Below are 25,571 nucleotides of genomic sequence, written 5' to 3'. Positions count from 1 at the left end.
CAGTAGACTTTGTTATGTCATCATTAAAAAGTTCGAGGTGTTGTAATCCCAGCTACTAGGGAGGCTGAGGCAGGAGAGTTGCTTGAACCCAGGGGCAGAGGTTACAGTGAGCCGAGATCACGCCACTGCACTCCAGCCTGGGCGACAGAGCGAGACTCCATCTCAAAAAAAAAAAAAAAAAAAAATAGTTCCAGGTATTAGTGTGTAACGTATTTGGAAATAGAGATCATGTAGTTTGGGCACTTTCTATTCCTCTTGGCACTATTGATACTTTAATCTGTCATTCATAATGTGATTGGACTTCTCTGCTTCTGCCTTTTGATGGTTCTTAATGTAAAATGCATCTCGTGCCTTGTCAGGTGTGCATTTCCGAGTAACTTGCTGAAATCTGTTGTGTAATGAATCATTTTATATTGTGTTGTAGATGCTCAAAACCAAGGAACAGAAAGTTAATCCAAGAGAAATTGCTGAAAACATTACCAAACACCTCCCAGACAATGAATGTATTGAAAAAGTTGAAATTGCTGGTCCTGGTATGACATAATGTTATCCTTCTTAATAGTTGTATTGAAGATGAGTCCTTTTTGAAGTTAAAAAAGAACACACATTTTAATTACAGGGTTAAAATTTATATACTGAACAAGATGGTGAAAGCACTGTGGATTGTGATATAGGAAATTGAAGTTTTAATCTAGACTCAGCTACCGCTTTTAGCTGCTTTATCTTGAATGAGTTACTTTGCCTCTGTGATTCAGTTTTTCATCAGCAAAATGAGGATAGATAATGGCATATAAGTCTTCGGCACAAGGGCCTTCTGTTTTCTTTTAAGAGGCGAACAGATCGTTTGCTGAAAATGAAAGGGCCCTGAGTTAAGTAGGAAGGTTTCAGGAGAGTGGTGAAGGCTTGAAGTAGATGGTGAGACAGGAGCTTACAAGACAGCTTAAGTCAAGGCCACAACTGGTATTGGAATCTTGAAGAATTTTGCCAGAGCCAGGTCAGCGTCTGGAGCAAATCCTTAGGAGTGAGTGATTATTCAAGATAAGACACTATCTGATATTTTTTCTCTTCTATCCATTAGGTTTTATTAATGTCCACTTAAGAAAGGATTTTGTATCAGAACAATTGACCAGTCTCCTAGTGAATGGAGTTCGACTACCTGCTCTGGGAGAGAATAAAAAGGTATATGTACACTCTTCTATTAATATATTAGTATCTTAGAACTACATGGCACCAAGCACGGTGGTATGTGCCTATAGTGTCAGCTACTTGGGAGGCTGAGGCAGGAGGATTGCTTGAGCCTAGAAGTTCAAGGCTGAGGTGTGCTATGATTGCACCTGTGAATAGCTACTGCACTTCAACCTGGGCAGTATCACGAGACTTCATCTCTAAAAAAGAAAAACGAACTGCATGGAATGTGCTGAAACTGGGAATGGATTTCACTTTTATATTGAAATTTAATCATTCACATTTGAGATTATGAACATTTATGAAGTAGCCTTTCTCCTGGAGCTAGCATGTTGTGTGATCTTTTTTTTTTTCCACTTAATTGGCATTTGAGGTAGCCAATTGATACACAGATATCGCTGAAATAGAATGGATAATTTGTATACATGAATTTGATTCTTTTTCAGTTAAAAATACACAAGCAGATCCATCATAAAATCAAACATGGTTGAATTACAACCCAAATGAATGTTTAAGTCTGAGTTTGTTACTAAATGTGTTATTAATGAATGCATTAGAACAAAATGTTTATGCTTCTGTTAAAAAAATCTTTCTGTCTTTATGTTTATGCCCCTCTTGACAGCCTTTCTCTTTTTGTCTACCCCAGGTTATAGTTGACTTTTCCTCCCCTAATATAGCTAAAGAGATGCATGTAGGCCACCTGAGGTCCACTATCATAGGAGAGAGTATAAGCCGCCTCTTTGAATTTGCAGGGTATGACGTGCTCAGGTATGTGCTCTTGCCTTGCTTACTATTCTCATTCCTTATTTTCTTGTTTGGAAAATTCTATAGAACATGGAATATCTCACTCAAGAAAGAACATTCGACTAAATCAGTGGTTCATCAGCTTAGTTCTTCTTTACAATCACCCAGTAAGCTTTTAAAATATGTCCTGAGCCTTTCCTCTGAACCTTTTTTACTATGTTATTTTTTTTAGACTTAGTGGAACCAAGGACAAAACTCCTTCCTTCATTCTACACATCTTTCTTGAGGACCCCTTGTATGCAACGGGTTTATATCCTGGCAGGGAGAGAAGTAGTAAAGAAACAGGTTATTTTGGGCCTTGTAAGCTGTGAGAGGCAATTGAGATTTTATTGTAAGTGTACTGGGAAGCTATTAGAGAGTTTTAGTTTGTGAAGCAGGGTAATCAAATTAAAGATTAGCCTGGGTACTGTGGCTCACACCTATAATCCCAGCATTTTGGGAGACCAAGGTGGTAGGATCACTAGAAGCCAGGAGTTCTAGGCCAGCTTGGGCAACATAGTGAGAACCTGTCTCTATTTTTTATATTTTTAAAGAAAATTTTTAAAATAATACAAATTAAAGATTACTCTGGTTACTTACTGTGAAGAAGCTAGACAAAGAAGGGAGACTATAACAGTAAGTGTTAGGCCAGGCACAGTGGCTCACGTCTGTAATCCCAGCACTTTGGGAGGCCGAGGAGGGATGGATCACAAGGTCAGGAGTTTGAGACCAGCCTGGCAACATGGCGAAACCCTGTCTCTACTAAAAATACAAAAATTAGCTGGGCATGGTGGTGCACACCTGTAATCCCACCTACTTGGGAAGCTGAGGCAGGATAATTGCTTGAACGTGGGAGGCAGAGATAGCAGTGAGCTGAGATCGTGCCACTGCACTCCAGCCTGGGCAACAGAGCAAGACTCTGTGTCAAAAAAAAAAAAAGTAAGAGGCTATCATCATGATCCACTTGAAAGATGATCTCGTGGTTTGGATTAGATAAAAGCAGAGAGGGGAGAGGGAGAGAAGTGAGTTGGATCAACATATATTTTCTTTTTTTGTTTGGAGACAGAGTCTCGCTCTGTCACCCAGGCTGGAGTGCAGTGGCGTGGTCCTGGCTCACTGCAAGCTCTGCCTCCTAGGTTCACGCGATTCTCCTGCCTCATCCTCCCGAGTAGCTGGGACTACAGGCCCCTGCCACCACGCCAGGCTAATTTTTTGTATTTTTAGTAGAGACGGGGTTTCCCCATGTTTGCAGGCTGGTCTGGAACTCCTAACCTCAAGTGATCCGCCTGCCTCAGCCTTCCATAGTGCTGGGATTACAGGCGTGAGCCATTGCGCCCGGCCTCAACATATATTTTCAAGAATTTTGTTCATTGATATTTGGGAACCATTGGTCTAAATTACACTAAGATAATGGTTAAAATGTTAAATTTTCATAAAATTGTGGGAATAACCAACATTGGCCAGCTGTCATTATCTCAATTAGCTACAAAATAAACAGATTATAGTCCACTGACAGAAAACACATTCATTCAGCAAATTCTGGATGCCTGCCATGTGCAGCCTCTAGTACTTGAGTATGCAGAGCTGAATGTAACAGACATAGTTTTCATCTCTTGTGGAGGTTGCAGACCAGTTGAAGAAACAACCAAGTAAACAGGTATTACTAAATGGTGACGTACTGGCATGTAAATGTTAGTGGTTCCTAATGGAATATAGTTCCTCTAATTTAACTTAACCATCTTTATTATTTAAAAAATGATTTTCTATTCTCTGATTGGTGTTAGGTTAAATCATGTAGGAGACTGGGGAACCCAGTTTGGCATGCTCATCGCTCACCTGCAAGATAAATTTCCAGATTATCTAACAGTTTCACCTCCTATTGGGGATCTTCAGCTCTTTTATAAGGTTTGATACCATTTCTTTTATATTATTTGTGTGTTTACCATTAATCGTAATTATCCATTTTCCTTAGGAGACTTAAAACGGTTTTTAAAGCTACTATGGAGTTAAGTGAAAGTTGCTAACAGCCTTAGTAATACATGTCTCTGTATAAATGACATTCTCTTGAACTTAAACTACTTTTTTTTTTTTAATTTATAAAGAAAAGACGTTTAATTACCTCGTAGTTCTGCAGGCTGTACAAGCATGGCGCTAGCATCTGCTCAGTTTCTGGGGAGGACTCAGGGAGCTTCTATTTATGGTAGAAGGCAAAATGGGAACAGACTAATTGATAAACATATAAAATTTGTTCACCTACACTGAATTCTTTTTTATTCTGACATTCATTGCATTTGGTTGTGTGCCTTAGAAACAGCCGTCCCCTACCCCCAGATTCATTGCATTTGGTCATGTATGTAGAACCGCTACTAGATACCCTACATTTGGTAGTATGCATAGAAACAGCCATCCCCCACCTGTTAATATGTCATCTTTGCTTTGTTTATTGGTGTATGTGAAAAACCAAATTCTAGGCCAGGTGCGGTGGCTCATGTCTGTAATCCCAGCACTTGGAGAGGCTGAGGCAAGCAGATTGCTTGAGTTCAGGAATTTGAGACCAGCCTGAGCAACAAAGTGAGATCCCATCTCTACAAAAAAACAAAAATAACTAGCCAGGCATTGTAGTTCCAGCTACTTGGGAGGCTGAGGCAGGAGAATCGCTTGAGCCCAGGAGGTCAAGGCTGCAGTGTGCCGTGGTTATGCTACTGCGCTCCAGCCTGGGTGACAGAGCAAGACCTTATCTTAAAAGATAAAATTATATTAAAAGATAAAAGTAAAAAAATGAATTCTACCACATTGAATTTAGAGGTTTATTAATCAGAATGCATTATAGCACTTAAAATTTTTTGATGCTTAATTTTATGTATTTTGATATGATTAAATGTATGGAAAAACAATTTTAAAGGCAAATTTTCACATCATCCATAATTTTAAAACGCCCATCGTGATCAACGTTCTTTGACTCCTTGACTTATCTGTATATGAACATGTATTAATCATTTATGATTTTAATATAGTTTTTCTATTATATTTAATATTGCAAACTTTTGTGTTACTTTATGACTGCACATTTTGTTGGATCAGTGTACCAATGTTTACATTGATCCTTTATTAGGATTTTTTTCTATTTTAGAGGTGTTATTATTCAGTAAATAGCTTTGTACACTTGGATTTTTTCGCTTTTTAAAAATTATTTCCTGGCTGGGTTCAGTGGCTCACACTTGTAATCCCAACATTTTGAGAGGCCAAGGTGGGCAAAATGCTTGAGCCTAGGAGTTTGAGACCAGTCTGGGCAACATGGCAAAACCTCATCTCTACAAAAACTACAAAAGTTAGCTAGGCATGTTGGCGTACATCTGTAGTCTCAGCTACTTGGGAGGCTAAGGTGGAAGTGAGTGTCACTTGAGACCAGGGAGGCCAAGGCTGCAGTGAGCTGTGATCACACCTTTGCACTATACAGCCTGGGCAACAGAGTGAGACCCTATCTCAAAAAAAAATTATTTCTTCAAAAATTGAAAATAAAAAATGTTTTTTAAAAATTTCCTTATGGACTGGGTGCAGTGGCTCGTGCCTGTAATCCTAGCACTTTGGGAGGCTGAAGCAGGCAGATTGCTTGAGTCCAGGAGTTCAAGACCAGCCTGGACAACATGGAGTGACCCTGTCTCTACATAAAATACAAAAAATTAGCCGGGCACACTCCTGTAGTTCCAGCTACTTGGGAGGCGGAGGTGGTGGGAGGATCACCCGAGCCTGGCAAGGTCAAGGCTGCATTGAGCTGTGATCTTACTAATGCATTCCAGCCTCAGTGATAGAGTGAGACCCTGTCTTAAAAAAATAAACATAAAAAAATTCCCTATGGTAGAAGGATCATAAAGATCATAATTTCCTCTCAGATATTTTGATTAATAAATTTATTTTAATGTGAGTTGCATGTTTTCTGTTTAAATTCTTAGGCATTTCTTTATGATGGAGAACGTTTCAAGAATAGGATTCCTGTATTAAAAAGTAAACATTTGTGGGGCTTTTGTTTTTGTTGGCTTCATTTTGCTTTTGGTAAATGTTTTCTGTTGAAAATAAGCTAAATGTTTACTGATATGGACTGGAAAACTAATGTTATAAACATCTTTTGGAGTTCTGTACTTTGAATATAGTGAAGCAGACCTATTAATGCAAGAAATTGTTTGTATAAATAAATTGCTAAAATTTACAAACCACAGTAAAGAAAAGCCATTTCCAATTTTTGATAAAACATATATGTGTATTTGTAAAGAAATATCTAGATTTGTGCATTAAATGTTGACACCGGTTAATTTGAGGTAAGATTAATTATTTTTAAGTAAGTGTTCCTTTCAAAATAGAAATAAAACAATGAAAGCAACTTTCTTTTTAGTTAATAATAATCAGTTGGCCAGGCACAGTGGCTCACACCTGTAATCCCAGCACTTTGGGAGGCCCAGGTGGGCAGATCACTTGAGGTCAGGAATTCAGGACCAGCCTGGCCAACATGGTGAAATCCTGTCTCTACTAATAATACAAAAATTAGCCGGGTGTGATGGCATGTGCCTGTAATCCCAGCTACTTGGAGGCTGAGGCATGAGATTCACTTGAACCCGGGACACAGAGGTTGCAGTGAGCCGAAATCGTGCCACTCCAGTCCGGGAGACAGAGTGAGACTGTCTCAAAAAAAAAAAAAAGAAAAAAAATTCATTCAGGACCACATCCAAAATGGAGATTGGAACACAGAAAATTCAGTTGTACCTGTTAGCTATTCTGTACTAACTCTTCTTGAACAAAAAAGTATTAGCTGAAGTAGACTTTTGTGAATTGGAAAAGTGTAAAGAAAACTGTGGTGAGATTTTTGTATTTTTCAAGAGAAATGATTTCAGAGTTCTTTGGCATGTTCATTTGTAACAGTATTCTCAACTATTGAGGGAGAGCACTGGTTCTGGTGTTCTGAGTTTGTACTTTCTCACTGTGTTTGTGTGTGTAGAAATGTGTAAGTTCTTTTTCTGGAAATACAGGATTAGATCTTTTTACAAACCTTATTTTTTAAAATATATACATACACAGGAATCTAAGAAGAGGTTTGATACTGAGGAGGAATTTAAGAAGCGAGCATATCAGTGTGTAGTTCTGCTTCAGGGTAAAAACCCAGATATTACAAAAGCTTGGAAGCTTATCTGTGATGTCTCCCGCCAAGGTGAGTTTCTGGGCTTTGTTCCTTCATCCAGCAAATACTATGTATATCATTTCCTTGAGTCTTAATTTTGATTTGACTTTGAATGATATTTTAACCTTCTGAGGACAGGCAATATAGATTTTTTCTTAAATGTATTTCTGAAACAACTAATAAATTTTGAACCTGCCATAAGACAGGCAGGTTCAAATCTTAACTTTCTTAGAAGTCAGCAAAAATTAATTAGAAAATAAAGTGGAAAATAAAAATAAATCTTATTCACAGTAGCAACAAAACCTATAAAACACTTAGGAGCACTTAGGAATGAATTTATTCAGAAATGTGTAGGACCAAAATGGTGAGAAGTATACAATGAGATGGAATAGAATGTTTGGATAGAGTGCCAGGCCTAGTTCCCTAGTTCTCCAAATTTATTTATGGTTTTAAGGCGATTTCAAGTTTTCTAACTTCACATAATAGTTTTAAAGGTTTCTTTGAAGAGTAAATGGGTAAAGAACAACTAGTAATCTTTGAAAAAGACGACTAATGATGACTGGCTTGCAGCACTAGGTAATAAAATGTTTTATAATTACAGTAATACTGTGTCACTGATGTATTGCTACATAGAGAGGTAAGTGGTTTAAATCAGGAAAAACCACAAGAAAATTCAGTAAACATTTGATCACTAGATAGGAAGAGCTTTTTTTCTTCTCATTCACATTTTTTAAGAATTAATTTTTTATAAGTTAAACAAGAAGGACATGTTCCTTATATAAAAAAGTAAATGTAGGCCGGGCACGGTGGCTCACGCCTATCATCCCAGCACTTTGGGAGGCCGAGGCAGGTGGATCACCTGAGATCAGGAGTTCAAGACCAGCCTGGCCAACATGGTGAAACCCCATCTCTACTAAAAATAGAAAAATCAGCCAGGCGTGGTGGCACACGCCTGTAGTCCCAGCTACTCGGGAGGCTGAGGCAGGAGAATCGCTTGAACCCGGGAGGTGGAGGTTGCAATGAGCTGAGATCGCGCCACTGTACTCCAGCCTGGGTGACAGAGCGAGACTCCATCTCAAAATAATAATAATAATAATAATAATAAAGTAAATGTAGACAGGAGAAAAATAAAATTATCTATAGTCTCACCCATTGTTAATATTTTGATGTGTACCTTACCATTTTCTTTCCCTTTTTCAAAATGACAGCATGTATATAATGTTCTATATCATACATTTTTATGTAATTAATTTCCTTTTAATATTTTTATTAATAAATTTATTTTAATGTAAGATGCATGTTTCCTGTTTTTAAAAAATTCTTATGCATTTTATTTGGTGGCATTTTATTTTTTTCCCTAGAGTTTAATAAAATCTATGATGCCTTGGACATCTCTTTAATAGAGAGAGGGGAATCCTTCTATCAAGATAGGATGTATGATATTGTAAAGGAATTTGAAGATAGAGGTAGGCACTCTTCTTTTAACTTTTTATTATGGAAATTTTCAAACATAGGCAAAAGTGGATAGAATGTATAGTAACGCCAGCTTCATGTACTCATCATCCAATTTCCACAGTTATGGGTACTGACCAACCTTATTGTATCTATACCTTCTTACACTGCTTCCATCATATAATTCCATCTATAATGACTTTGGTATATGTCTCTGAAAGAACAGGACCTTCTTTCTGCCCTAAAACCGCAATATCATTATAATAACAAAATTATATATATATATATATATATATATATATATATATTTTTTTTTTTTTTTTTTTTTTTTTTTTTTTTAAACAATCTTGCTATGTTGCCTAGGCTGGTGTGGAACTCCTGGCCTCAAGTGATCCTCGCACCTCAGCCTCCCAGAGTGCTGAGATTATAGGCATGAACTACCATACCCAGCCAATAATAATTTCTTAATACCATTAAATAGAGTTCCAATTTCCCAAGTTGATTCATGAATTTTTTTTTTTTTTTTGGAACAGAGTCTTACTCTGTTGCCTAGGCTGGAGTGCAGTGGAGTAATCTCGGCTGACTGCAACCTCCGCCTCCTGGATTCAAGCAATTCTCCTGCCTCAGCCTCCTACGTAGCTGGAATTACACGCATGCACCACCACACCCAGTTAAATAGTTTTTTCAAAGTCTGCATGTAACATTTGTTTGATATGTATCTTAAGTTCTATAAATCTGAGATTTCTCCCTCTTTTTAAATTTCTTTTATTGTTGAAGAAACTGGGCCATTTGTCTTAAATAATTTCCCATATGGAACTATTTAGCATAATTCCTTGTCTGTGTTTCTCTAAAGAGGCTTCATTAGATTCTGATTTATGTTTTATTCCTTTTTTTGTTGTTTTCTTTTAGTTGCAAGAATGCAGGCAATGAGGCAGTGTCTGGTTGTCTCTGTTTTTGTCATATTAAGATTGATTAGTGAATTCAGGTATCGTCAGCTGGATCTGTCCGTAAATTTCCCCATCAGACTTTTCCCTGTTGGCTTTATCAGCTATTTATGACCATGACTTTGATCCACCACTTCACTGGAGGTTGGAAAATGGTAGTGTTCTGTCATTCTTTCTCCATTTGTTACTTGGGATTCTCTTATGCTGAACTTTGTTACTCATTATTTTGGTTATCCTCAGGTACAATTCATATAAAACAGGTAGGGTAGTAGAAGTGCTTGATTTTTTTTGTATCAATTGCAGAATAATAGGTTTGTTCCTTAGCATCTCAAAGTGATTTGTTTGATTTTAACATTATTGTGGTGGGCTTTTAAAGTGTTTCATATTTTTCAGTCAGTTGTCTTTATGTAATGCTCAAATTGTTCCATTTTGGCCAAGTAACTTCATATTTTTTATTGTGGTTTTGTTTTTTTCAACCCCTTTGATAGTTAATTGCTTTCTGGTATATAATATTCCAGGCCCATTTTGTACATTTCCTGCCTCAGACCTGAAATCAGCCATATCTCTATGGAAGCCTGTTTCCTTGAGTGGGAGTAGTATTTTAATCACAGTCTAGGGCCTAGGGACCATACTTTTTAAGATGATAAAATTTTGGCTGGGTGCAGTGGCTCATGCCTGTAATCACAGCACTTGGAGAGGCTGAGGCAGGAGGACCACTTGAGGCCAGGAGTTTGAGATCAGTCTGGGCAACATAGCAGGACCCTTTCTCTGCCAAAAACTTAACAAAATTAACAAAAGAAGTAGTTGGGCATGTTGATGCATGCCTGTAGTTCTAGCTATGCTTGAGCCCAGGCATTTGAGGTTACAGTGAGCTATGCTCACACCACTGCACTACAGCCTGGGCAACAGAATGAGGCCCTGTCTCTGAAAAAAAAAAAAGAATAATGAGAGAGAGAGAAGTCGAGCATGGCAGCTCGTGACAGTAACCTCAGCACTTTGGGAGGCTGAGGTGGGAGGATCACTTGAGCCCAGGAGTTTGAGGCCAGCCTGGGCAACAATGTGAGAGACACTGTCTCTACAAATTAAAAAATTAGCCAGGCGTGGCTGGGCGTGGTGACTCACACCTGTAATCCCAGCACTTTGGGAGGCCAAGGTGAGCGAATCACGAGGACAGGACAGGAGATCTAGACCATCCTGACCAACACGGTGAAACTCCATCTCTACTAAAATACAAAAAATTAGCTGGTGTGGTGGCACACACCTGTAGTCCCAGCTACTTGGTAGGCTGAGGCAGAGGAATCGCTTGAACCCAGGAGGTGGAGATTGCAGTGAGCCGAGATCATGCCACTGCACTCCAGCCTGGCGACGCTACAAGATTCTGTCTCAAAAAAAAAAAAAAAAAAAAAATGCCGGGCCCAGTGGCTCACGCCTGTAATCCCAGCACTTTCGGAGGCTGAGGCAGGTGGATCACGAGGTCAGGAGTTGAGACCATCCTGGCTAACACGGTGAAACCCCATCTCTACTAAAAATACAAAAAATTAGCTGGGCATGTTGGCAGGTGCCTGTAGTCCCAGCTACTCGGGAGGCTGAGGCAGGAGAATGGTGTGAACCCGGGAGGCAGAGCTTGCAGTGGGCCGAGATCGCGCCACTGCACTCCAACCTGGGTGACAGAGCGAGACTCTGTCTCAAAAAAAAAAAAAAAAAAAGAATTGCAGCTTTCTCCAAGAGGAAGGTTATGGCTCCAGCTTGAAAGCAAAGCAGATTTTCATGTTCTGGGCCTACCAAGTTGATGGGCTCCAACTAAAGAGTTTGGGAGGCCAGGCATGGTGGCTCACACCTGTAATCCCAGTACTTGCGGAGGCCCAGGCAGGAGAATCACTTGAGCCCAGGAGTTTGAGACTGGCCTGGGCAACGTAGCAAGGCTGTGTGTCAAAAAGAAAAAAAAAAAAAAAGCAGTTGGGAACCAAGTTTAGTGTAAGTCTGGAAAAATGCCAGAACATCTGACCTGTGCTCTGATAGCACCCTGAGTATCCAGGCAACCTTGATGCTTAACATTTTCCAAGGTTTCTAATAGATCATGGTGAGGAAACAATTATGTGCTTTCTTTAGCTCTCTAATAAATATATTTCAAAATATTCTTAGAATAAGTAAATATTTACATAGCAGAATGAGTAAGCATTCATTTTCCTTCAGGGTTCTTTTAAGTTTATTAATGAAGTGTTTTTTACCCCCTAGGATTTGTGCAGTTGGATGATGGCAGAAAGATTGTATTTGTCCCAGGGTGTTCCATACCATTAACCATAGTAAAATCAGATGGAGGTTATACCTATGATACATCTGACCTGGCTGCTATTAAACAAAGACTATTTGAGGAAAAAGCAGATATGATTATCTATGTGGTGGACAATGGACAAGTGAGTTTGTAGATTTCTATGTATTTTACATTGACTGATTGGAGGTAAGACAGTATGGTGCAGTTGGTGACATTTGACACTGGGTGACTGTAAATTTTCCCCAAAGACTAAGATTCAGGACATCAGTATAGCATAGAAGAAAGAAGAGGGTTTGGACCCAGCCAAACTGGACACTTCCTAGTTTTCCAGCTTGCCTCCACAAACTGGAACCTCTGAACCTCAACAGTTGTTCCTGTCAATAGGGTTATTGTGAGACCTAAAATGTAACTGAAGTTTTTGCATGTGACCCTGCCCTTAATTCAGTTGCTTTAAAAACATTTGAAGATAGTAGAAAATATGTGTTGCTCTTAGTGTTTCTCATATATAGGGAATAAAACAAGAGGTTTTATAATAGCACTTGTCTCACGAGATTTATGAGCGATTTGAATTTTACACTTCTATTCCTAAGCAAAAGAGCCTTAAGTCTTTTTTTTTTTTCTTTAAAGAAGACTAGCAAGTAACTTTCCGTTTCTGTTGATTTGTAGTCTGTGCACTTCCAGGCAATATTTGCTGCTGCTCAAATGATTGGTTGGTATGACCCTAAAGTAACTCCAGTCTTCCTTGCTGGATTTGGTGTGGTGCTAGGGGAAGACAAGTAAGTCTGGAAAATCTGAAGATGGTAATGATATACTTGATCCCCACATTTACTTGGAAGAGGCAACTTTTCATTTGATACCATATTAGAATTAAGAAAGTCCACAGTTTTCTTTAGTTCACATAAGCTATAATGGTGTAAACCCAGCTGAGTGATTTTGTATCTATATCATCACTGCCAGAGAATGTAGCCTTTTAGGTAGATAGTATGTACAAAGTTTAGTGAAAGCCAGACTGTAGACCTAACAGATTATATATAAGGGGTTTCCTCTCCCACTAATCTAAATTATAAAATCTATTACAATACCTGCTCAGATTTCAGACACTATTCAACAACATAGCTTATGCATTTTGTAAATGTTTTTGTTTTTTCCTTCAAAGTTGAACATAGGCAAAAGGTATAAGTTATTGAGATTCCAGTTAAGTTTTAAGATTCACTGGTTTTGTTATGTTCTCTCCAAAAATATTGTTTATTGAGAAGTATGTATTAATATTCATACTTTAAGCTTTTCTATTTTCTAATTTTTTTTATATTTTCAATATTTATAAAATAAAAAGTTAAATACAACCGTGTTTCCATACAGTATTCCTCAATTCAAAGGCACAGCATTTTTCATGTTTTAACCTCCTGTATTCACTGGTGTCTTAGGATCACTTACCAAAAATCCATGGCATCTTAGATTTGTTAACAAAGCCTAAATATTTCCATCCTACAAAGGTGGTAATACTTCTAAAAAACCACATGAAGTAGCTCAAGATGTTTGGCCAGCCAATGTACAAAAGCCCTGATTGAACATGTAGAAGGCAGATTAGATGTGTTAAGGTATTATCTTGGATACAGATTATGTGGAGCTCAAAGACCTTGTTGGGAACAACATTTTCTAATTGTGTTTCTTCTCCGTGGATCTGTACTTTTTTGAAATCAAAAGACACTAGGGGCTAGGCACAGTGGCTCTCACGCCTGTAATTCCAGCACTTAAGGAGGCCAATGCTGGAGGGTTGCGTGAGCCCAGGAGTTTAAGATCAAACTAGGCAACATGGTGAAACCCCATATCTGCCAAAAAAAAAAAGAGAAAACTTAGCCGGGCGTAGTGGCATGCACCTGTCAGCCCAGCTGAGGATTACTTGAGCATCGACATGGAAGTTACAGTGAGGCGAGATCACATCACTGGGCTCCAGCCTGGGTGACAGAGTGAGACTCTGTCTCAAAAACAAAAAGAACAACTAGGAAGACACTAAGTCCTTATTACAGTGTTTATGGACATAAAGTTTTTTAAAACAAAACAATAAGTTGATCATTACTTAGTAGTATCTTAGTTTCTTAACGGTTGGTTTTTTGGACATTTAGATGATATTCTGACACTTCCTTAAAATTACTAGTGCTCATATTATGGCATTTAATTCATTTGTCATATATTGGCTAAAGGATTCTTGATAATTTTTAAAATTTTTCTGCACTCAGCATTGAGTGGTTACAGTATCCTATCCCCCCCGCCCCCTTTTTTTTTTTCAATTTTGGGCCAGGCACAGTGGCTCACACCTGTAATCCCAGCACTTTGGGAGGCCAAGACAGGTGGATCACGAGGTGAGGATTTGAGACCAGCCTGGCCAACATGGTGAAACCCCGTCTCTACTAAAAGTACAAAAATTAGCTGGACGTGGTGGCGGGCGCCTGTAGTCCCAGCTACTCGGGAGGCTGAGGCAGGAGAATGGTGTAAACCCGGGAGGCGTAGCTTGCAGTGAGCTGCGATTGTGCTACTGCACTCCAGCCTGGGCAACACAGCAAGACTCCGTCTCAAAAAAAAAAAAAAATTTCTCACAGAGGGGGATGGGACTTAAAAAAAGGTTTGTTTGTTTTTTTTAATGCTCACAGATTCTGCTATTTTTAAATGACATTTTCTGTTTTAATTTTTTGAATGATAATTTTTTTTATTTCATCATCTTCCTGCTATTCCTTGTACATCTGTTTATTGAGCATGTGCTATGCATGGTGTTGGTTGGATGCTCCACAGTGTGTATACACAGGTACACAGAACATGACCTCCTCTCTGAAAGAGGCTATCATCTAGAGCAGAGCAGTTTCCTGTGGAGCTTCTGAAAATACACATGCAAGCCCCACTGTGAGAGTTACTGACTTACTGGGTCTAAAGGGGGTATTAGGCATCTGTGTTTTCTTTTAAAGCTCTCTTGATATTCAGATACGCATCCCTCATTGTAGAGCCACTAGTCAGAATAGACCAACACAAAAACAAAAATTCAAGGCAGGCACAGGTAGGGAGTAACTGAAAGGAACAGTAATTGCAAAGTAGAAAGATTAAGGAAGGTTCTTTTAGCATTTTGACTGGTCTTCATGATGAGTTTCATTTTATCAGAGATTTGAAAGTTGGACACTTAAGAAGGAGTGTATGGGCTAAAGAAAGCTATCGAAATATATAATGTATTTGTGGGATAATAAAGGAGTTTTAATTCTGTATAAGCAGAATTTTACAGGGCAAGTAGATTCTTGCTTAGGCAAGCTCTGGAAATAAAACAGAAAGTAGCACATTCATTTTGGTACTCTTTGTGTTAGAAAAGCATGCTTCATTGTTGTGTTTGAGGGATTTTTTAAACAGCCCACACACACACACCAAAAAAAGGAAAATGATACTATATCCTTGGTGTTATGTAAACTTTTTTGTTTAATACTTAAAATTCAGTTTTCTCAAAATGCTTTTTAACAGCGACTGCCCAGGGCAATGCTTATGACTGCTTTTGCCATATCCGTAGTGATTCTGATTGCAGTGGATCTGAACAGGGCCCTAGCATCCTGGGGGCTTTTTCTTTTTTTTCTTTCTTTCTTTTTTTTTTTTTTTTTTTTTTTTTAAGGAACTGGGCCAGGTGCAGTGTCTCCGGCCTGTAATTCCAACACTTTGGGAGCTGAGGTGGGAGGATCACTTGAGACCAGGAGTTTGATAGGAGCCTGGGCAACATAGTGAGAGACACCATCTCTATAAAAATTAAAAACTTAACCAGGTGTGGTAGCTCGCACCTATAGAATTAGCTACGTGGGAGGGTAAGGTAGAAGGATTACTTAAGCCCAGGAGTTCAAGGTTACAGTGAGCTGTGGTCATACTACTACACTCCAGCCTGGGTGACAGAGCAAGATCCTGTCTCTAAAAATAAATAAATGAGTGAATGAAGCAAGCAAGCAACTGGCTGCTCAAGCATCTTTCTTAAAGCTTGCCAGGCGATTCTGGTATGAATCAAGGCTTGGTTACCACTGAACAAGGGGAATTAGTATACAGAGAAATTCAAGTGAGATTTTGTCAAAGGATTTGCTGACTTTCCCAACAATTCTAGAAACTTATATTTTGATGAGTAATTTTTCTAAAAAGGTGAAACATCTAAGCCAAACTCAGTATTCCAAGAAAGCAAACAAATTAACAAATATCTTCTTTCTCTGTTAGGAAACTTATTAAAGGTAAATATGTAGAGAGTGCTTTTGAGAGCTAAAGCATAGGATGCTTTGAGTTGAGGGCTAGAGATGAAAGACACTTGAAAGCACAGTGTTTCATGTAGTACTCTCCTTGCTTGATGACTGGCATAAGGTGTTGTTACCATTGGCATCAACCCTCTCTTCATAGTTCTCAGGGGCAACGTGTACCTTAGAGATTTAAAACATATGTTGCAGTTTGTGGTCAGGTCTCTCAAACCTTCATTTTCAAAGATTTCTAAGTCGAAAAGTCTGTTTCAAAATCTGATTGGGGGTTTTACATTTTTTAGGAAAAAGTTTAAAACACGTTCGGGTGAAACAGTGCGCCTCATGGACCTTCTGGGAGAAGGACTAAAACGATCCATGGATAAGTTGAAGGAAAAAGAAAGAGACAAGGTAATTCAAAGCCTTATTGGCATAATGTGTATCAAGCATTGTGATTTTTCATTTTTGTTTTTATTGAGAGAACTGAGGAGAAGTATAAGGAGTCAGTCCCACCTAGGACAAGGCTTACATTGCTCTGACTTTATTGCACAGTAAGTTTATTTTGTGAATTGCTGAGCATTTATTTAGAAAATATAGTTCTTGGCAATTAAAAAAGACCTTGGCTTTTTCCTCCTTTGTTAATGTAGCTTAGTATCTGTGCTGCTTAACAGCAGTTCCCAATGATGGGAGAATATTGCAGACTAAAGGGGTTTGATTCGTCAGCTCACATCAGTGTCTACATGTGCCATGCTCCTTCTTGGGAGCATTTGTAGAGTGGTCATAGCAGTCAGTTCTTGCCACCCAAGGCCATTGATGAACCTTCAGAGCAGGCAACATGATGGCCTTTCATAGCACCCTTAGAAAAGACTATGGTTCAGTTTGTGTGGAATTTGGAGGAATTGAAAAGTCAACAAGGAAAAAAAAATTTTTTTTTTTTGAAGTTTAGAGCAGTAGAGGAGAGAGATCATGCATACCTGCGACTGGGTAATTATAAAAGAGGTTTAATTGGCTCATGGTTCTTCTGGCTGTAGGAGCATGGCACCAACATCAGTTGGCTTCTGGGAAGGCCTCAGGGAACTTTTATTCATGGGGGAAGATGAAGGGGGGAGCAGGCACTTCACATGGCTAAAGCAGGAGCAAGAGAGAGAGAGTAGGGGGAGAAGGTGCCACACATTTAAATGACCAGATCTCACAAGAACTCACTATCACCAAGACAGCACCAAGCCATAAGGAATCTGCCCCCATGATCCAGCTAAATCACTGGTCTAGACTCATCTGGCACAGTCAGATGAAAAGTGGTAAGTTTAGTCATCCAGCTGTTTGTTAGTCTGCCTGGTGACAAAAATTGCTTTAACTCTTAACCACCCCAGCTAGTATTTTTTTAAGTTAATTTTAAATGTGTATAGTAAAATGCACAGCTTAATGAATTTTTACATATATATGCCTTAGAACACCAATCAAGATATATTTCCATCACCCCAGAGATTTTCCTATCACCATAAATCACTTTTGCTTATTCTGGAATTTCACATAAATGAAATCACATAGTATAGGCCCTTTTCCATGTGCATCAGTAGTTCATATGTTTTTGGTTTTGTTTTGTTTTTGAGACAGAGTCTCTGTCGCTCAGGTTGGAGTGCAGTGGCAAGATCATGGCTCACAGCATCTCGACCTCCTGGGCTCAAGTGATCCTTCTACCTCAGCCTCCCAGGTAGCTGGGACTATAGGCACCCACTGCCATACCCAGCTAATTTTCGTATTTTTTGTAGAGATGGGGTTTTGCCGTGTTGCCGAGACTGGAACTCCTGGGCTCAAGCGATCCACTCACCTTGCCCTCCCAAAGTGCTAGGATTACAGGCATAAGCCATCACACCCAGCTGTAGTTCATTTGTTTTTATTGCTGCATGATATTCTGATATATGAAGGTGCCACATTTTGTTTATCCATTCTCCTATGGATGGACATTAGGATTATTTCCAGTTGTTGGCTGTTCTGAATACAAAGCGATTTTGAACATTGTTGTTCAAGCCCTATTAGAGGTACATGTGCTTTTTCTTTTGGATATATATCTAGGAATGGCATTGCTGGGTTGTAGGGTTGGCTTATGCTTAACTTTATTAAAAATTGCCAAGGAGAAAGTGGTGACCGTTGTATACTCCCACTACTAACGAATGAGAATTTCATTGCACCATGTGTTTACCAACACTGGTGTATTAGTCAGGATTCTCTAGAGGGACAGAACTAATAGGATAGATACATATAAAGGGATGTTGTTTATTAAGTATTAACTTACACAATAACAAGGTCCCATAATAGGCTGTCTGCAAGCTGAAGGGCAAGGAGAGCCAGTCTGAGTCCCAAACTGAAGAACTTGGAGTCAGATGTTCGAGGGCAGGAAGCATCCAGCACAGGAGAAAGATGTAGGCCGAGAGGCTAGGCCAGTCTCTTCTTTTCACGTTTTTCTCCCTGCTTTGTATTCACTGGCAGCTGATTAGATGATGCCCCCCCATTAAGAGTGGGTCTGCCTTTCCCAGACCACTGACTGAAATGTTAATCTCCTTTGGCAGCACTCTCACAGACACACCCAGGATCAATACTTTGTATCCTTCAGTCCAGTCAAGTTGACATATTAACCTTGACAATTGGTTTAGTCAGTGTTTTTTATTTTAGCTTTTCGGTGAGTGCATAGTGACTTATTGTGGTTAAAATTTTCATTCCTCTGATGAATAATGATGATATTGACTACCTTTATTTTTCTTTCTTTTCTTTCTTTCCTTTTTTTTGAGACAGAGTCTTGCTCTGTCGCCCAGGCTGGAGTGCAGTGACGCGATCTCGGCTCACTGCAAGCTCTGCTTTCCGGGTTCACGCGATTCTCCTGCCTCAGCCTCCCGAGTAGCTGGGACTACAGGCGCCCACCATCACTCCCAGCTAATTTTTTGTATTTATTTTTTTTTTTAGTAGAGACGGGGTTTCACCGTGTTAGCCAGGATGGTCTCGATCTCCTGACCTCGTTATCTGCCCTGCCTCTGCCTCCGAAAGTGCTAGGATTACAGGTGTGAGCCACTGTGCCCGGCTTCTTTCTTTCTTTCTTAAGACAGAATCTCACCCTGTCACCCAGGCTGTAGTACAGTGGCACAATCTTGGCTCACTGCAACCTCCGTCTCCCGGGTTCAAGCAATTCTCCTGCCTCAGCCTCCTGAGTAGCTGGGACTACAGGCACATGCCAACACACCAAGCTAATTTTTGTTTTGTATTGTTTTCAGAGATGAGGTCTCACCATGTTGACCCGGTGGGTCTCAAACCCCTGGACTCAGCAATCTGCCTGCCTCAGGCTCTCAAAGTGCTGGGATTACAGGCATGAGCCACCGTGCCCTGCCTGACTGCATTTTCTTAGGCTTATTGGTCATCTAGATAATCTTCTCTTGTGAAGAGTCTGTTAACTCTTTTGCCCATTTATCATTATTATTATTATTTTGCATTAGACCATCAGTACTTGCATTTATCATAATTTTTGCCCTTTCCTGCAGTTTCTTAATTCCACCTGGGATTATTTTTCCACAATCTGAAGGTCTTTATTTTTTTCAGCACAGGTCTGCTGGGGTGACAAATTCTTTCAGAATTTTTGTTTGTCCAAAAATGTCTTTATGATGCCTTCAGTTTTGAACAATGTTTTTATTGGGTATAGAATTCTAGTTTGGCAGCTGTTTTCTTTCAGCATTTTTAGAAATGACATTCCACAGAACTAGAGAGGACCAGTGGGGCTGGGGGAGGAAATAAATAAAAATTATACTCCATTGTCTTCCAGCTACCGTAGTTTCCTTTGAAAATCAGTTGTAAGTTTCATTGTTTCTCCTTTGAAAGTATGTCTTTTTCTCAGACTTTTTTTAGTATTTTTCTTAGGCTTTATTTTTAGTACTTTGACTAAGAAATGCCTAAGTGTGGTTTGGGGAGTCATTTTTGTTTTTACCCTCTGGGGGCTGCCGAACTTCCTAAACCTGTGGGTTGAGTTCTTTCATCAGGTTAGGAGAATTCTTGGCCATATCTCTTCAAATGCTACTACTTTTCCTCATTCTGTTATTTTTGGTACTCCAAGTATATATGTTAGAACTTTGTATCTCACGTGTTTCTTATGCTCTAATTCATTTTCTTCTCTTTGCTTTATTTTGAATATTTTCTACTTCAGATATTATATTTTGGTATTCTATGTTTAAGGTATTTCTTGAAATTTTTCATCTTTTCTTCCATTTTTCTTACTGTTTTCCTTTTAATTTTTTGAACATGTTAATCATAGTTTTCTTTAAACATTTTAAAACAGTTTTAGACATAAAAAAGTTGCAAGATAGTACAAAGAATTTTGTATCTTTCATTTAGTATCCCCAGATACTAATATCTTTCATAGCTATATAGTATGATTATCAAAATCAGGAAATTAACATTGATACAATACCATTAACTAATCTGCAGTCCTTATTCTGGTTGCACAGTTGGTCTCACTAATGACCTTTTTCTAGTCTAAGATCCAGTCCAGGATAACATGTCACATTTAGTTATCATGTCTCCTTATCTTTAATCTGGGCAGTTAGGTCCTTGGTCTGTCTTTGACTTTCATGACCTCAACACTTCTGAAGTCTGCCGGTCTGTTAGTTTTTTTGGAATATCACTTAGTTGGATTTGTCTGATACTGGCTCCTGTTCTGTTAATTCTGTTTCCAGGTTATACAGTCTTACAAGAATAGATGTAGAGTTCTTATCAGTTCATATCAGGAGGCACATGATATTGATAAGCTTCATAATTAATAATAATAATTTTGATCTCTTTGGTAAGGTGATGGTATCAGTTTTCTCCCCTGTAAAGTTAGTATTTTCCCCCTTTGTCATTAATAAGTATTTTTTAAGTAGCTTCATCTTAAACAATTTCAGACTTTAAAGTTGCTATTATCTTTTTTCTTTTGTTTCTGTTGTCTTGATTCTCTCCTAGCCCTTTCTTTGTAGTCCCCCTCCTTAGTATTTAGTTATTTCATCTTGCTCTTTTATCTTTTTTCCCCTCCCAAGAGATAGGGGTCTGTGTTGTCCAGGCTGGTCTCAAACTCCTGGCCTCAAGTGATCCTTCCACCTCAGACTCCCAAGTAGCTGCATTACAGGCATGAGCCAATTACAGGCATGAGCATTACAGGCATGGCTCATCTTGCTTTTTTAGAAAGATTTATTTGTTATGGGTGCTGGGCATCATGAAGAGAAAATTATAAAGATTCTGGCTGAGGTTACTTCCCTCCAGAGACTGTTATGTTTTCTTCTAGCCGACAGATAGCATACCAGCTGATTATCTTGACCCTGTTCGTATTGGCCGTATGCTTCTTTAGGGCTGAACTATTTAAATTTTACCTTTATGACTAGGGTGAGGTCCTTACTCCTGAAATATGGCCCTCTGGCCATATTTCAGTGGTGTGTGTGCTAATGCCCTTCCATTTTGCCACTGCAGAACTGCCTAGTGTCACACAGCTGCTGAAATCACTGCTCAGCTCTTTAATTACCACTTGCTTTCCTGATAGATTTTTTGGATCTTGCCTTGTGCATGCCAGCCATATGACATTTGAAAGAAATTTGTTCACAGAGTCTTTGACTCTTCTGTGGCTCCTTCCTTTTGGGGACTGTGTCCTTGCTTCTTTGGCAGCCCCATACTCTAAACTCTTGTCTTCTCCCCTCAATAAGACCACTTCTTTCTGCTTGGGTTCTGTCCCCCTTGTCCACTATATAGTGATTTGAAAAATGCCCTTAGGGAAAAAGCCAAGTGATTATGGACTCATCCCCAATGTTTTTGTTCTTCTAAGAACTATAGTCCCTTCAACTTTGCTTGTGTTGATGCTCTCTAGTGACTTCAAACAGTTGTTTCATATGTTTAACCCAGCTTTTAAATAGTTGCTTTTGGTAGAATGGTTAGTCTGCTGCAAGGTATTCTGTCATGGCCAGAAGCAAAAATCCTTAATTACTTACTTGTGGCCTAATAATGCTTCAGAATACTTGAGCAAATATTAGCAAATCAGTGAATGGGTTCTTTTATCTACTCTACTCTTAATACACCCTTGATTTCAATTAATTATTTAACCCTAACTTTTTGTTTGTAGTTTTTGGTGTTACTCTGTTTCCTATAACCTCACAATGTTCATAGTATGAAGTGGATATAAACTAATAATTGATGCTTCTGGTTTCATATCTACTGAATACACTGGAAAAAGGTATGCATGCTGACATTTTACATTTTACAAATTCAGTTTCTCATATAAACATTCTTCGTTGTGCGTAATGCGTTTTATATTTTCATTATTTTGTTTGTACATTGGCCCATGTCCTTCTGCCTCAGTGTCAGTGTTTATTAAAGTTTATTGGTAAAAGAATACCATTAGATGTTCCCTACCCCAGTCTTATGCCTATGAGACACCAGGGCAGAAGCAGCAGTCAGTAAGCTATGAAATACTGTCTTGTTTTTCCCAAAGGTCTTAACTGCAGAGGAATTGAATGCTGCTCAGACATCCGTCGCATATGGCTGTATCAAATATGCTGACCTTTCCCATAACCGGTTGAATGACTATGTCTTCTCCTTTGACAAAATGCTAGATGACAAAGGAAATACAGCTGCTTACTTGTTGTATGCCTTCACTAGAATCAGGTAATTGTGGGTAGGCATTGTTTTATTGTGAATCAAATGAAAACATATTTAGTTACTCAAAAATATTTTCTTTTTTTTTTTGAAATGAGACGAGGTCTTGGGCTCAAATGATCCACCTACCTCAGCCTCCTGAGTAGCTGTGATTACTGACATACCACCATTACACCTGACTTCTAGAGTGTTTTGTTTGTTTGTTTGTTTTTGAGACAGAGTCTCACTCTGTTGCCCAAGCTGGAGTGCAGTGGTGCGATCTCAGCTCACTGCAACCTCCACCTCCTGGGTTCAAGTGATACTCCTGCCTCAGCCTCCCCAGTAGGAGGGATTACAGGCACTCACCACCATGCCCAGCTAAATTTTGTATTTTTGGTAGAGACAGGGTTTCACCATGTTGGCCAGGCAGGTCTGGAACTCCAGACCTCAAGTGATTCACCCGCCTCGGCCTCCCGAAGTGCTGGGATTACAGGCATGAACCATCACGCTCAGCCTAAAGTGTTTTTTTCAGATTTATTTTTCTGCCTACAAGCATCTTTGGAAATAGGTGCTCTTTTAGTGTTGCAAGTTATCCCAGAATCCCTAAACCTGGCCTTAACTGCACTTGCTGATACTCTTCTAGATGCTCTATGTTTAAATACCTAGAAAGTGTCAGCTGATCCCCTAAAAGAATTATATTTCCATTTTTAGTACTATGAAATGCTTTAGATCAGGTTATTAGTTTTGCCTAATAGTATGTCATATAATAAAATACTTCATTTTATAGGAACTTCTTTTTAATCGGTGATAATTTCTGATTTACGTGAATCACTTCTTAGTACATATTTTCGAGTGGAGAAAGAGTATGCCTAAAAAAGGGAACAGTGGTGATTGCCTGATGATTTTATTTTATTTTTTTAAGGTCTATTGCACGTCTGGCCAATATTGATGAAGAAATGCTCCAAAAGGCTGCTCGAGAAACCAAGATTCTTTTGGATCATGAGAAGGAATGGAAACTAGGCCGGTGCATTTTACGGTTCCCTGAGATTCTGCAAAAGATTTTAGATGACTTATTTCTCCACACTCTCTGTGATTATATATATGAGCTGGCAACTACTTTCACAGAGTTCTATGATAGCTGCTACTGTGTGGAGAAAGATAGACAGACTGGTGAGTGTCTTTTTTTTTTTTTTTTTTTTTTGTGAGAGACACGGATCTTGGGCTGGAGTACAGTGGTGAAATCATAGGTCACTGAAGCCTGAAACTTCTGGCGTCAAGTGATTCTCCCACTTGAGCCTCCCGAATAGCTGGACTTATACATGTGTGAGCCACTGCGCCCAGGTCCAAGTGTCTCATTTAGTAGCCGTATTAGGGATGGGGTGCCATTAAAGCATTTGAATTGTGTGGGAGTGGTTTGCAGATTTATTTTATTCATGGAAACTTCCACTTTTTCCCTAGCAGTTGCACAGTGAACCATATCATATGTAAAAGACAAAATGTGAAGTAGCACTTTCAACCAGAAATGGAACTCTGCCCAATTAGTCTACTTTTCTACAATTAGGCACATGAAATGGAACCTTAGGACTCCAAAGAAAACAAATGGAAGATGACTGAGAGTAGGACTTTTCCAACAAACACAATGTGTTTGTGGGTCCCAGAAGGAATCTTTGGGTGTTTTTGATAATGGAAACTTCTTGGAAAACAATTGTTATCTTTCCTTACCTTAGGCTCTCTGCTCTCTGTCATATTACATAGTTAATGAAGTAGCCACAATTAATGTATTACGAGGCAAGTAGGCATTTGTTAAAGTCATGCCTGAGGACTGAAACTTTATTAGGGAAAAAAATCACCACTGTGATAATGAGGTTTATAGTTATTTCAGACCATGAGGACTAGGACAATTTTTTAAAAGAAAGGTAAAATTTGCTGTTCTCATCCTTGCATACCTTATGTCTCTTAATAGTTAAAAACATATTTCTTAACAGAAATGCCTTTATTTTTTAAATTGTCTGTCTTCATAATTTAAGGTAAAGAAGATTCTAGTTAAAACCCAAAACCATCTGTGGATTGGGCTATGCACTTCTAACTAAAATTTGCAAGTAACATAGATTCTTTAATAATGATTTTCAAAAAGGAAAACAAGTTAATTAACAACTTTTTTCTGTCTTTTCAGGAAAAATATTGAAGGTGAACATGTGGCGTATGCTGCTATGTGAAGCAGTAGCTGCTGTCATGGCCAAGGGGTTTGATATCCTGGGAATAAAACCTGTCCAAAGGATGTAATCCTTCATAGGTTTGAACACTGTGTGTTTTTACCAAAGTGGCCATTGGCACTGTTTGCATTTTTACAATCATGTGGACACAAGCATAAGTAAAGAAAATTTGTCAACTAGGCAAAATGTGGTTCTTTAACAGCTAGAATTCTAAAAAGAAAAAAATCACTTCCACAAATATGCTTCTGTCTTGCTGAGCATTAAACCAAAATGACTTAGTGGGGGCCATGAAATAACAGGATTTGTGCACCACAGTGAGAATGTATTGACGTTGCAGGAATGTGTTTTATTAATTTTAGTTAGATAAGGAATCCCATTTGTTGACCCTGAAAAGGCCACAAGAATTTACGCCTCTTCATTGTCCCATTCATGTCTCATTTCATTGTTCTGTGAGAGGTACTTACCCTGTTTTACAAGTAACAAAACTTGAGACTGCACAGAGATAAGTAACTTGTCCTGGAATCCTCAGGAACAAAATTAAGATTCACACCCGTGCATGTTTCAAATCCCAAATTCAGGCTATTTCCCCTCTTTTAAGAAAAGATGACATTGGCAATATAACAGACTTGGGTTCGGGGGAAGGGGGCAAGGAAATGTAGACTGGCAATTTTCCTGAAGCTCAAGGTGAAC

The 25,571-nt window shown here is 38.9% G+C and overlaps 1 protein-coding gene across 2 annotated transcripts in view; it reads left to right on the top strand.

The window, feature by feature from the left end:
- Positions 1 to 25,062, top strand: part of LOC100604778 (arginine--tRNA ligase, cytoplasmic) — a 32,103-nt gene extending 7,041 nt beyond the window's left edge. For both annotated transcript variants that reach the window (XM_030825219.1, XM_030825229.1), the window contains exons 4-15: positions 425 to 533; positions 1,079 to 1,179; positions 1,832 to 1,953; positions 3,753 to 3,873; positions 7,036 to 7,165; positions 8,497 to 8,601; positions 11,767 to 11,945; positions 12,470 to 12,579; positions 16,341 to 16,446; positions 22,526 to 22,698; positions 23,591 to 23,838; positions 24,842 to 25,062. In XM_030825219.1, the coding sequence (XP_030681079.1) occupies positions 425 to 533; positions 1,079 to 1,179; positions 1,832 to 1,953; positions 3,753 to 3,873; positions 7,036 to 7,165; positions 8,497 to 8,601; positions 11,767 to 11,945; positions 12,470 to 12,579; positions 16,341 to 16,446; positions 22,526 to 22,698; positions 23,591 to 23,838; positions 24,842 to 24,951 (1,614 nt within the window). In that variant the 3' untranslated portion in view covers positions 24,952 to 25,062. The remainder of the gene's footprint in view (positions 1 to 424; positions 534 to 1,078; positions 1,180 to 1,831; positions 1,954 to 3,752; positions 3,874 to 7,035; positions 7,166 to 8,496; positions 8,602 to 11,766; positions 11,946 to 12,469; positions 12,580 to 16,340; positions 16,447 to 22,525; positions 22,699 to 23,590; positions 23,839 to 24,841) is intronic.
- Positions 25,063 to 25,571: the final 509 nt, after the last annotated feature.

This window comes from Nomascus leucogenys, chromosome 2, assembly GCF_006542625.1.
Source record: "Nomascus leucogenys isolate Asia chromosome 2, Asia_NLE_v1, whole genome shotgun sequence".
Lineage (NCBI taxonomy): Eukaryota > Metazoa > Chordata > Mammalia > Primates > Hylobatidae > Nomascus > Nomascus leucogenys.
This window is presented reverse-complemented; position numbering and strand designations above follow the sequence as displayed.